This window comes from Ambystoma mexicanum, chromosome 2p, assembly GCF_040938575.1.
Source record: "Ambystoma mexicanum isolate Mex_15411 chromosome 2p, UKY_AmexF1_1, whole genome shotgun sequence".
In the NCBI taxonomy this organism is placed as follows: Eukaryota; Metazoa; Chordata; class Amphibia; order Caudata; family Ambystomatidae; genus Ambystoma; species Ambystoma mexicanum.
Genome location: NC_090923.1, coordinates 305,295,140 through 305,308,952, shown reverse-complemented (window position 1 = coordinate 305,308,952; position 13,813 = coordinate 305,295,140). Strand labels below are relative to the sequence as shown.

The window sequence follows — 13,813 nt, the reverse complement described above, 5'->3', positions numbered from 1 at the left end:
GCTTTGTAAAGGCAGCTTGCAAGGGTAGGCAGCCGTGACTGCATGTATCAACTTTTACTGCTTGTCATCACTAAGCTTATATGACATTTCCAAAATATATTCCTTTTAAACGTCTGAACTGCATATTGACATTGAGACAACTCTTTGAGCCGCAACCACTCAGAGGCCAAGAAATACGTTTCAACAAGCTTTTTGTCTAAAGTATAGCATCTTAGTTGTGTCTTCTTTTATAGTTAACTGGTTAGTATATAAAAACGTGTTGGAAGGACAATGAGAATATATGGCAATGTTGCAATATAAATAATATAGGTTACACTAGTATATAAACACGTGTTGGAAGGACAATGAGAATATATGGCAATGTTGCAATATAAATAATATAGGCTACACTAAAATATAAAACAAATACTGTGAATTGGACTAAACATCAGGAAGGATTGGGTGCAACAACGATGGTTAATACAGCTATTCTAAGCCAAATAAATGATGGATTTTTTTTAGAGTGTCCAAGAAGGGGCGTGTGTGTTTCTTTGTAGGGGTTTGTAGGCAATGGGAGAAGTGTCTCTTTCTTGGAGATAACTGCCATCATTTATATTCAGTAGCCCAGCACAGAAGGCAAATGCATGCTTCTCCGGAAATGACACATGCATGGTTCCTTTTCTCCAGACTACTTAGTTGGCAATGCAATCACACCTATGTATGATTAAATATGCCCAGGTTGTCAGAATACAATAAACAGTCAACCCAGCCAATCAGTAGAGAGAAGGAAGCACGTTTCAGCCAATTTAACTGTCGGATGCACAAGTACAGATAAAAGAACAGGGGTTTAAAAACAGCCAATTTGTAATCTATGTTTCTACTCTTATTCTGCGTTATACCCATCTTTGACTCTCAGTCTGACTCTACACTTCGAAAAAACAAACACTGTAAAAATGTCCAAAGTGACTTTTCTTTCTTAGAACTACAATCCTCATAGTCTCTGTAGTCCATCTCCATCCATGCTCAGATATGACCACTTCCTGTCCCTGAGCTCCTCCTCTTCTTTTACTGCTCTTCAAGCAGATAAGTACTATTTGATCCCATCTCCTTATTTGACATGCAATCTGATTTTCGTTTTTGTAGATTAAAATGTTGATAGAATGATAGCAGCATTAGAATCATAAGAACAGTCAGTGTTATGAGGTTTAATACGTGCATTTGCTGATAGGCATCACGGCCGTCATTGCCCAGAATGCACGCTATATGTAATTTGATTATTCAGAATAGATGCGTACGGTAGCTTATTAACGGCGGTGCTGTTCCATTTGCCTCGTCAGCCCGAGAGAGAGAGAGAGAGAGAGAGAGAGAGAGAGAGAGAGGAGCGCCGCGGCCCTCCGGCCCCCTCCTTTGGGGGGAGGAGCCGGAAACCAGAAGCCGATATCCGCGTCTCATTCAGAATTGTGACGCAGATCTGAGCACATTGGAAGCCGGGCCTGGCGGTGATTAATCTTGTGCTACATCACGTAGCAAAAGAAAGGGAAATTGGCTGAAATTCAGATTTACACCATTATGTTCCAACGCTCGCCGCTCCCTGGGGAGACACAGGGCAGCCTGCTAGCCAGAGTGAACACGGAGCAGAGCAACTCCTTTGTATCTGAACAACAAGAGGTTTCATCTCAACAGGAATACCAAGCACCTACAGAGTGCATACCGAACTTGAAAGCCCATCACAGGGTTTATAAACAACAGTGAGTCTGCTGTAGCCACATTGAAAAAAATAATAATAATAATGATTAATTGGGAAATAAAGGACATTAATCATACAATTTCACTGGAAACACCCAACTAGTGAAGAGTGCGTGTTTCAGGTAGATCAGGCACACAGCATTCTCCCAAATAATGTTGGAATTTGAATGGAGTGAAAGGAGCAGCCTTTGGACTCGGCGGCCAGCTTCACGGAGGTGCTGGGGAATTCACTAGTGGATGCAGTGGCTCAAGGGGTTAAGCCCCTGCAAGACAGGTTGGAGACCTTGGAAGCAATCCTACACCAGCCCAAGGATAGGACCATAGGGACCCAGGCTGGGAAGAAGAGCCGATTGAAGGTGACCTGCCCTCCCATGATGAGGAGGAAGCAGGAGAGGAGGACTGGGCCAATCCCAGTGGGGGTAAGAAAGCCCGCAAGGAGAAACACCTCGAGGAGGAAGGTATGCTCAACCCGGACAGTATCCGGAACCCGAGGTCCTCGGACTGGCAACCATTGCCCAGAGTTGCGCAGTACATGACCATAAGGTTAAGGAAGGCCCTCGACAAAGAGGTCAGACAACGCCGACGCGCAGAGTGCCCAAGGCCAGACCTCCAGGTAAAGTGGCCAAGACCCCCGAGTTAGACCCCAAAATGCTTACTTTCGTTTCCAAGACCAGCAAGGACCCCCGGAAAGGGATCAACAGATCTTGGAAGAGCTGCCAGGAGAAAGTTCTGGACTTAGTGGGGCCTCTAGCTAAGATCATGGATCTGGCTGAGAGAGCTAAAGACACAGGGGAGGAAGTGGACCCCTATGCCCTAGCTGTCTGGGCATAGAGAGCAGTCTGTTTACTGGGTAATGACACTGCGCCATTGCCTCAGAAATCGGAAAGGAGGAGAGGATTGCTACTGAAGATAGATCCTAAGCTCAGCGACCTCTCATCATACGAGGCAGGAGAGGCAGTGGAAGGTCTCCTGTTCGGCAAGACTTTTGGAAAAGAAATGGGCCGTTTCGTCAGTACGTATACTTCATTAGGGAAGGCACAAGCTTCGATCAGGAAAATCTACCCTAACAGAGTTTTTGCCGGGACCGGTCGCGCGGTTGCTTGAAATCAAGGCGGCAGAAGACACCCTAATCACAGAGCGCAATACTAGGAGAACAGGCAGCAGGATTCCTTCTTCCAGGCCAGGGGTCGTTTCCCTAGAGGACACAGAGGAAGAGGAACCGGCCGAGGGCAAGGATTCCCACAAGGTGAGAATGGCTCATTACCCTCCGGTTGAAGGGAAGACGGGTATGTTCTCGGGAAAATGGCACGCTTTCCAGCAATGCTTGGATATTGCAAACCGTAAGAGGTCTGCAACTGGAGTTCATAGAGCCACCAGTACAAGCGCGCAGACCACACCAACAGCTCCTTGCAAGCGCAGAACAGAGTTGCCTGGACCACGAGCTAGCACAGGTCGCCCAGAGGAACGCTAAAGAGAGATGCCCAGGGGCTCCCTGATTTCATGAGCAACATGTTCCTAGTACACAGGAAAGAAAAGGTCAGACCGATAATAAACCTGAAGGAACTAAACGGCCAGGTAATCTACTACCATTTCAAGATGGAGGGCATCCACCAGCTCCAAGACTCCTCAGAGAGGGAGACTGGCTGACGAGATTGGACCTGAAGGATGCTTACCTGACGGTGCCGGTATTAGAAGAGTACAGAACGTTCCTAGCTTTTGGTTGGAAAGGGCAGTATTGGCAATTCAAGACGATGCCCTTCGGTCTTGCATCAGCTCCCTGGGGCTTTTCCAAGCTGATGAAACTAGTAGCAGCAGCAACCCGAGAGAAGGGCATAAGGTTGATCATATACCTAGATGACCTGCTACTGCTAGCCGAAGACTGAGAGACGCTGGTTTACCAGACAAAATGGGTGCAGGATCTGCGCGTGTCTCTAGGATTCCTGGTAAATGTGGAGAAGTCGGACACAATGCCAGCGCAGAGACTGGACTTCCTGGGATTTATCCTAGACACCAGGAAAGCCACACTAGAGTTGCCAGCACAAAAGATACTAGACATCAAAAGAGAAATCAAGGGATGTCTGCAGAAACAGGTAGTTTCTCTCAGAATGCTAGCGAGGATAGTGGGACGGCTAACAGCCTCCATTCAAGCCATATTTCCAGGGCCCTTACACTATCGGGCACTGCAGAGGCTGAAGATAAGACACTTACAGCAGGGATTAAGATATCATCAATTAGTGCCTTTGGATCAAGAATCCGTGACAGAACTGGAATGGTGGTTGAGGAATATAGACACCTGGAATGGGCGGGCCATTTTCGGAGATTGGCCAGACCTGGTCATAGAGTCAGATGCCAGCCGTCTATGCTGTCGAGCCCGATCCGGGGACCTGCAGACAGGAGGAAAGTGGAGCGAAGAAGAGCTTTGCCTGCACATAAACTGCCTGGAGCTGTTAGCAGGGTCCTTCGTGATCAAAGCCTTCACGAAGGGTTGAATGAAATTGTGCGTGTTGCTGAAGATGGACAACATCTCAGCCGTCTGCTACATAAACCACCTAGGTGGTACGAAGTCCAAGATGCTAGCAGAGCTAGCAAAGGATTTTTGGCATTATTGCCTTCAGTCAGAGACATCAGTGATGGCAGAATACCTGCCCGGAGAGCTGAACGTAGTAGGGGATTGGAACACGTGGTACCTCACAAACTCCAGCGATTGGAGGCTGGATCCGACAGTATTTCGGAAGCTGAATCAGAAGTGGGGTCCACTACACATAGTCCTCTTCACATCTCTCTTAAATGCACAGACAGCCAAGTACTTCAGCTGGAGACTAGATCTGGGAGCGCAAGTGACGGACGCTTTCTTGCAAGAATGGAAGAGCGAGCCGCACTAGGCTTTTCCCCCCATTCATGATGCTGGACAGAGTTCTAGCGAAGTGTCGGAGGGTGAGAGCAGAACTACTGTTAGTCGCACCACTATGGAAGTCGCAAGTATGTTTTGCAACACTAATGGAACTATTGGTGGATCTGCCGAGGGTACTGCCAGAAGGAGAGCAAGTGCTCACGGACCCAGTTGGGTTGTATCATCCTCTGAGAGTGAGAGGGACTCTCCTGCTCATCGCGTGCAGGATATCAGTAGATGCTGGGAGCTGCCAGGCATTTTGACGCAAGCTGCAAAACTTATCGCGGAATCCTGGGCTCCTTCCACTAGAAGGAGCTACGACGCAGCTTGTGCCAAGTGGCCAAGCTGGTGCAAAGGGAGAGGTGTTTATCCCATTTCAGCCCCTGTAGTGGTGATCCTGAACTTCCTAGCAAAATTATTGCAAGACAGAAGAGCGTTCCGCACGATAGGAGTATACAGATCAGCGATCTCAGCGGGGCATTTGCCGGTCGAAGGTGTACCAGCTGGTGAACACCCAGCAGTGGAGTGGCTCATCCGAGGCGCCAAGTTTAAAGTTCCCCCAGAGCCTCGTTATAATACAGTTTGGGACGTGACAGCAGTCCTCCGGCTTCTGGAAAGCTGGCCTGCAGATAGATACTTGTCTCTTAAGCAGTTATCAGGGAAGTAATGCTGTTATGCCTAATATCTTGTAAGCATGCATCAGAAGTCAAAGTGCTTGAGGTAAATAGGAGATCCTTTGGGCCGGAAGGAGACACTTTCTCGATAGTCAGGAGGACTAAGACAGGAACCTCTTTGGTACACTATCCGTATTTTCCAAACAGATCCAAATAGTGTGTTGCGAGCTGCATCAAAGAGTATGAGTGTAGGACAGCAGAGTACAGTGCAGCAGGCACCACACAATTGCTCATAGCCCGTAGGAAACCTTTTCAGGGCGTATCTACAGCCACTATTGCTAGATGGGTGAAAGAAATCATGCATGCAGCGAACATTGATTAGGGGAAGTACTGAGCTCATTCTGTACGTGGCGCAATGGCATCTAAAGCCTTTACGACAGGAGTATCATTGAGAGAGATGTTAGCGGCAGATTGGGCTAGTGATCGCACCTTTAAGGAGTTTTACTTTAAGCCAACCGAGAGTCTAGCGGTTGCTGTGTTGGGAAGCTTTGAACAAGCATAATGCTCGCCTCCAGTCTTGTCATAATATAAAGATTACCCCCGTTAACTGCACAGGGAGTATTAATTCTATCAAAGACTAGGAGGGAAGCATTAAATTCCCACCCATTCATGTACTGCTAATGATGATGTTTTGTATAATGATTGCAATACATGGACGCCACCCTGATTCTTCTGCTTTGTATTATCCTTAGGGGAAGAGCAGAAGAACAATTAAGAAAGGCTAGCGGCTATGGTCAGTGGATGTCGAGGAAGATCGGCATCTCGGTTTGGAGTGGTTGAAGCATAATGCTCACCTCCTAGTCTTTAATTGAATTAATACTCCCTGCGCAGTTAGCAGGGGTAATCTTTATTGTACTTCTTGGTGTTCCTCCATAATTTGTGCTATACTGTGTTTTTTTCCACCTGGTGTCCCTCTGTGGCTTTGTGCCATAACGTGAATTTTTCTCCCTTGGGGTCTCAATTACTTTACTCCATCGTGTTCCACAGATACATTTGTGTTTGTGTCCCACCGTATCTAGTTCAACACTATGATTTTGATCACTGGTGTGCCACAGCAATTATTTCCCTTGATGGCCCACTATAATTTGTGCTAGCTACATTGCAATTTTGTTTCCCATGGTGTCCCACAGTAATGAGTGCTACACTATGGTTTTGCCCCTGGTCTCCCAATGGTGTCCCAGATCAATTATACTCCTTGATGTCACATAGTTATTTGTGCTATACTACGAATTCTGCTCCCAGATGTACCACAGTCGTTTTTTTACTCTGGTGTCCAAACATAATTTGCTCCATATTTGCTCTTTGATGTACCGTTATATTTTGAATGTTGATTTTGTTCCCAAGATGCATCAGTTTGATTTGCACCATTCTGTAATTTTGACACCTGGGGAACCACTGCTGGGGAACCACATTACATTGAATGTGCTCATTGAATTTTTTTAGGGGGGGGTGGGAAAGGGCAAATAAGGGCTTGGGCAGGTGGGCAATAGTAAAAAATAAGTGTGGGTTTGAGGTTCGGGGGAGACCCCCCCAAAAAAAATAAAACATGAGCTCATTCGATGGAATGTGCACGTTTAAAAGCCTGGCGATGTAAAAGCAGGCGATGAAATGACATGGAACCGTGGAGGATGTGCTGCCCGAGAGAGAAAAGCAGCAGAAACCGAAGACTAGCACAGCAGAGGCGTAGCGGATGACAAACCACACACCGAGTCCACAATCTGAACAGAGTATGAGAGACACTTGGAACAACCAGTAAGCCCGGGGAAGTGAAAAGGGTTACCAGGTTGCCTGAAAGTGTGCGCTGCTTCGAAAAAGCTATGCGTGAACAAAGTTAAATATGTGAAAAAGCTAATAAACCTAAAAGCTATACTACGAGTGAGCAAAGCAAAATAAGTGAGGAAGCTACAAGACCCATAAACAATTCCATGAGCGGGTCGTTGCACCTGCATCTTAAAGATTATTATTATTATTATTATTATTAAAGAGACGGAAAGAGAAAACCAAATAAAAATTAACAAACTTGAGAGAGGGGCAAAGGCCCAATATATGAAAGAGAGAACCATTCAAGGATTGATGTTTCATGGGTAAAGGAGAATTGTAATTAACTTAAGGTATGAAAGTCCTGGCAGGGGAGTACACCAGGTGAAGAAAATTATTGTATGGAAGTCCTGATTGGAGAAACTATCAGGTGAAGTGAAAATGTGTAAAAGAATGTAAGAAGTCCTGACAGAATAACATACCAGGTGAACACACGTGTGTGTGTTAAGTTTAAAGGTATCAGGAGTAAGACACGGATAACAGGTTCAAGCTTGTTAACAAATCTTTTAGTAACTTTAAAAGGCAGGGTGGAGTTATGCCTAACTTGCCCTATTCCAAGGTGGGATTTCCCTACCGAAAGAAAAGAAAGGATAGTCTGCGTCATAAAGTCCAACTAAAATGTCTGTCTTTGTCCAAAACCTATACTTGCCCTCACAACTAATTGTATACAATGTGCAAGGACGTCAGCATCAAAATGAATAGCTTTCAAAATAAAGTTCTGAGTTTCTTCCAGCTCTTGGCTTGTAATCAGCGTCACCTTCCCCAAGTTCAAAGTAGTTCATACAATACAGGGGTTTCCTTCCCCAAGAGTTCAAGTCTTCCAGCTTTCAACAAAACAACACAATTCCTTGGGACACTTCGCAGCTCTTTTGAGATTAGTCCTTTTCACTGGCTCATAGATAATTCTGTTTCTTAATGTTCAAATCACATGAGCGACTGTTGCAAAACACAAGCTTCTTTATGAATACTTACTTTAGCTTCTCCATACAGGGGGCATTTGGTATTTGGTCTAGGCGCAGTTGTTGGACCACACTGTCCACCCATTACAGGTCACGCAACCGAAAGGCCTTCTTGACTGTGTTCCACTGCCACTGCCTTCATTTGACAGTGAAGCTTGGTTCTTTCATCAATGTTATCTTCTAACACTGTTCTGTTGCTTGCTGGGCCGCCATGTACTTTGCTACCCTTGTTCTGTATTCCTCTGGCTCTTGCCAATACAGGTTTTTCTGCAGTCCCTTGAACTCTTTTAGCTTTACCAATATGTGGTTCCTCATCTCATACCCTTCTCGTTATTCTCTTGGCTTTTTTCACTTGCTTGGCTCTCAAACCATACATTCCGTGGTATCTGCCACATGTACCACCTTTCTTTCACTCCACTCACAAGTGCTCACAACTTTTGCTCTGGGTGGCATTCAAACATACTTTTAATGTCTTTCAGTTTGTTTAGTATTCAAAAGTACTTGTTTCTGCATTCATAATGGCCTTTCTCTCATTCTCTGCTCACAAGTTTCATGAATATATTGCCCATATGGACAAACCTGGCCTTTTGCCATGCCCGGGTCGCCTTTCCCAGGAAGACTCACTAGATGTCTTTCCCTGCACTTCTGCAAGGTCCCAGGCAGCCACAGTCTTGCTTTCCCTCTGGGCATCTTGCTGTAGCAATGTGGCAGCGTTCTGTGGCTCCGCACCCACAGTCAGTGTGCTGTCAGCGAGTACAGCTTCCTGGCGTGAGTCCTCCAGCTGTTGACTGCTCTGTCCTCGCAGTTCACCCGGGACCTCTGCCTTGCAGCAGCCTCGCTTTTCGCCGCCTTCCCTCTGCACCCGGTCTTGGTTCCCCAGTGATTCCCATCCCACGGTGCTCCCTCTCTGGTCAAGGAAGGGAGTAGTTTCTTAACTGTAACTATTTCTCCAGGGTTGGTATCTTTCATGGATTCATATGCTGTGAATATTCCCCATCGTCAGGCTGAGAATATTCACAGCATGTGAATACACAACAGATCCATTGCTAGAGAAGTTGCTTTGCCTTCTCTGCGTTCCTCATCTGCTACTCAGCTGATCGTCATTAAGCTCTTTAAATATCCCATGCTGAGGCTTGGGATTGTTAGAGCTAGTCTACTCACCTTGAAACAAGTCACATGTAGTCTTCCTCAACTCCAGACTCCTCTTCTTTGTCCCAGCACAAACATGGTGTTTGGGGAAGTTTGTTTTAATAAAGGAAGTGTGCATAACTCTGAGTTGTCTCTTTCTCGTCCCATTTTTGAGGTAGTGTTTTTGTGGTAGGTTTTGGGGTGAAGAAGAGGGAAAGGTCTGACAGTAGCCCACAAAGGTTTGAGAGATAGAGGGTTTATTCTGAAAAGGGAAAGGGGGATACCATGTCTCACCTAAGGACGTCCTTTCCACACTCCACAGGTTCCCTCCATCCAGGTGATCCTCCCTCGCGTATGCACCCCCAGGGTTGGGATCCAAAAGCGATGGTCTCTACCTGGCCACATGAGAAGAGTATCGAGAGGTAGGGAGAGAGAGGACACCCTCAGATTCCTCACATAAATTACAAGAGAATCTCAAGGAAGCTACAAGCCCTTGAAATTGCAAGTGAAAGAAGAACCTTTAGGAATAGGCATACCCTAAGATCTTGAACTATTTGAAACGTGACTCTTTGTTTTGAACTTATCTGCATAAAATAAGGAACCTGAGGAAGGAAACTATTTCCCAGAGAACTGTGTGTGCACCAAGAGGGAGAAGCCATCCTCTTGGACTACAAGAAACTTGCACATTGGTAACAGCAACCTGGGGAAGGAAGCCCTTCCCTGGAACTGTGAACATTGTCCACTTGAAACATTTTGGTTGGAGTTGTATCTTTCCATTGACTTGGAACATTTGTGCATTTTGAGATCCAGAGAGAATATCCTTTACACCAAGAGTTATTTTTTAGAGTGTGAGGGCCAGAACAGGATTTTGGACATAGGACATATTTTTACTTTGGACATCTTGCCAACAAACAGATCCATTAGTTTTTAGTTGAGATAGGAAAATACCTCCTAGGATAGGGATAGTGATGTATTTCCCCAGCTCTTTTGATTTTTAATAAAAGTCTAGACACAAAGCTATAAGTCCTCAGTATCTTTGTCTCATTCCTGGCTCTTCAAAATGTGGTTCATTAATGCTCATCTCAAAGAGTTTGATATCTGTCCCATCAATAATAAATCAACAACAACAAAAAGTTTCAAGGGAGACATACACCAATCCGGGTTTATATATTTATATATGGGGCCTTTGAGTTTCTTCATCAGGCCCTTCAGCTGTTTATTTAGACTTAAATGTGCTTCTCAATTGCCTCCTTGTTTAAGGTTAATTAATTTAAGTTAAAGGTTGCGTACTCCGAGGTGCCATTTGAATAGAATAGCTCTCTGATTAACTGAATCCAACCATCATCAAATACAGCTGGTTCAATGTTCAAAGGTATCCACCGTGGGACTAGCCATGTTTACAAGTGACAACCATCTTGAATCATCATATTTTCAGAACTGTACCAAAAACATATACATACTTAACCAAAACGGCTGGACAACGCACTGTAAAGGGTCTCATTTTGCAACAATCTTTAAAATATTACTCCAAGTGTTCTCCCATCAATCCCATAGCGAAAGGGTTAAATATGAGAGCAGAATTTGGATGACATTACAAATGTGGGGGAAATTGGCCCATTCTACATGAAAAATCCTATTCACTAGTTTGGCACAGGGCTTGCAGAAGAAGAGGTGAAAGCTGTGGCAAAGGTGAGTATGCCTGACACCTGATTTTCAATCATATCAGCTACCCCGGACATGCGGCGAGACCATGCAGTTGCTTCAAGGCTATTTGAAGTACTAAAAGAAATTTTGAAACAAAGTATGAATTCAATCTGTGGCCTCAGAGTACGGCAGTAATTCCATGATTTGTCAGTGGAATAATAGTCAAACTTGTTTAGCATAGCCGCGACTTGGTCTTGCGGATTTACCACCGGATTATGAGTGGTGGCCTGGTGGTGTTGTGCCCCATTTTTCTAGCCCACTGGACTTCATGGGTATTTTTCTGAATATACTCCGAGTGATAATCCCACTGCAGCAAATCCACCAATTTATGCTGACAGTACCTTCGGCATAGATTGGTGGATTTACTGTGGCGACATTACTTCGTAATCATTACTGCCAGAAAAAGTGGAGGTAACAGAATGACTGTCAAACTTGTAATAAATTGTTCATCTCGGAAAGAAAATCCAGAGGAAATAATTCTCAGAAAAGAAAGGCGTATTAAGGATTTTATTATACCCAATACATTTTTTTCTTTGTGAATTTAGTCATGAATTAATCTGCACTGTAGAAATTTTTATTTTACATAGCAGGAATAATTAAAAACAAAACAGTTTTATAAAATTCATCCTATTAAATCATACAAACATTTACCCGCATTCATACTACATACATCCATAAGCTCATACACCTCATCGACAATTAAAAGATAAAAACATATAACAAATTCATATACAATTTCATAATTATACAATCAATTTTTGTGCAAAACAACGCATAGTGCAAGGCCACAATACATTTTTAAGTGGTCAGCAGCAACAACACAATGCATGACCATAGTAGATTTTTGAAGACTGTGGTCAGCAATCAGGATAGCCCAAACAGAATCTTCATAAGCGGCCTTATCCTAGGTTTTTCTGGACCGGTTTTGACGTGTAAAAGATGGTTTAATACGTCTTCATCAGGAGATTAAGGGTAGTTGTTGTCAATTGTGGTAGGAGTCAATCCATTCAGTAATTTTTGTACGGAACAGCAACACTGTCATACAAATTGGCAATGTTCTAATAGATGATCCTGCAAGGCAGATGGCTGCAGTTGGACTCCAATCTGCAGAGAATATCCCACAAAGTGCATCGCCGTTACTCGAGCGAGACCCAGAGTTCGCTGTTAACTCCGGACGTCTGTGTCGCGTCCAAATGGAAGGGAGACGCGCAAACTTGTAATAAAGCCATGTAGAAGGAGTCACAAAGTATACATTTAGTCTATATTTAGCCTGGTTTAGCCTTCTCTTGGAGCCCGCCCAGTCCCTTACCTCGCACTTGGCTCTCTATTCCCCCGGCTCTGTCCATCTGGCCTCCTCTGGCACCCAGCCTCTAATGGGCCCTTCGCCATGACCTGCACTTCCCCCCCTCCGCTCTCCCCTCCACTTCTTGTTAAAGCACTTGCACGATCTAAATGTCACAAGGCCTAGTAAGATCATTACTGTTTTTTCCGCCATGTTCGCCCACCCCTTGTCTTGTTGAGCCTCGAAATACTTGTGTATAGGCGCATTATAAATAACCAATAAATAAATAAATAAAAATCGTTTGAGTCAACGCGTGCCTTTACTGGACTATAGTGCAACAAACTGCTGTGCATCGCAATCAAAGATTTCGTAATCTATGTCTCAGTCAGAGATAGGTCACAACCACGTCCCATGGCCCCCGTATAGTGCCGACTAAAACATGGACGAATGTTGAGAATCATTAAATGGATGCAGGTTCAGAAAATAACTTAAAAGGAACGGATAGGTCCTGGAAAGCCAGACTGTATTGACACAAGACAATAAATAAGCATGCCATTCTCAATATTCACGTGGCCTTCGGTCAGAGCCAAGGCTCAAAGAGCTTTATGCTTGCTCGGCAATGCCGACATTTCTATTGTGCTGGACCCTGTCAACATTAGTTCTGAACCATGGAATTGACATCTGCTTCACATGGTTCTCATGGTGCTCATGAATGAACATAAAAACATTATGATGTATAATATTCTGCCAGCCAAAGAGTATCTTAGTAGACGATCATTTTAATAACTCTCACTTACCTGCCAATAGTATTACTGCCTGGAGGAGCTTTCCAATGCTGGTTTCTGAACTCCAAATGCAGTGACAAAGACGTTTACAACAACGATAATGAACACTAATCCTGTGGCAATGTTGTTGAGTAAATCCAGCTTGGCGTGCCTAGCTGGGTTATTAAGGTCATATTTCACTAGAGGCAAAAAAGGAAGAGAAACAGTGCTTAAAGATATTACTATTATCATCCTTAAAAGATGCTGACAGTCTACATTCAGAAAACAATAAGAGGAAGTCATGTGGATAGACACAAAAGTTAACTTTTGCAATACATTGACCTTTCCAAACCACAAACTGATTGCACGCAGTCCATGCTCTTGCCTGTTGGTGACCCAGAAGTCCCCGTTTCGCTTACAGAATATCAGCAGTACATCCAAATACAGACACACATTACGCATTTAAGATATGAAACATTTAAAGTACTTTTTAACTGCACTTTGAATTACAGAACGACACAAACGGACTATAATCTCAATGCATCAAAAATACATTGTCATATGCATCAAGTAAATAATAACAATTATCTTTTTTAAAAAAAATAAACTACCCTAAAGGATGTGTCATTTTGTTTAAAAAAAGTGCAAATTGCATGTAGAGAGAAACCAATATTAGAATGTATGTGCTGTTGAGTCCCCACATGCAATTGTGCATATTTACAAAATAGAGCAGAAAATGAAAGTGTACAAAAACAATGAAAGTGTACACACAAGTAAAATCACCTTCACGCTTCCATTTTACTCTGTTTCGTAAAATTCCCCACCTCCAAATGGCTGTAGAATGGCCTGGAGTGTAAAAGTAAGGTGTA

General features: G+C 44.1%; 1 protein-coding gene across 1 annotated transcript in view; it reads right to left on the bottom strand.

Moving 5' to 3' along the window:
• The window catches only part of NINJ1 (ninjurin 1), a 353,613-nt gene that overhangs the window by 51,025 nt on the left and 288,775 nt on the right, over positions 1–13,813 (bottom strand). Inside the window, exon 3 of the mRNA XM_069643603.1 lies at positions 12,978–13,144. Coding sequence (XP_069499704.1) covers positions 12,990–13,144 — 155 coding nt within the window. The 3' untranslated portion in view covers positions 12,978–12,989. The remainder of the gene's footprint in view (positions 1–12,977; positions 13,145–13,813) is intronic.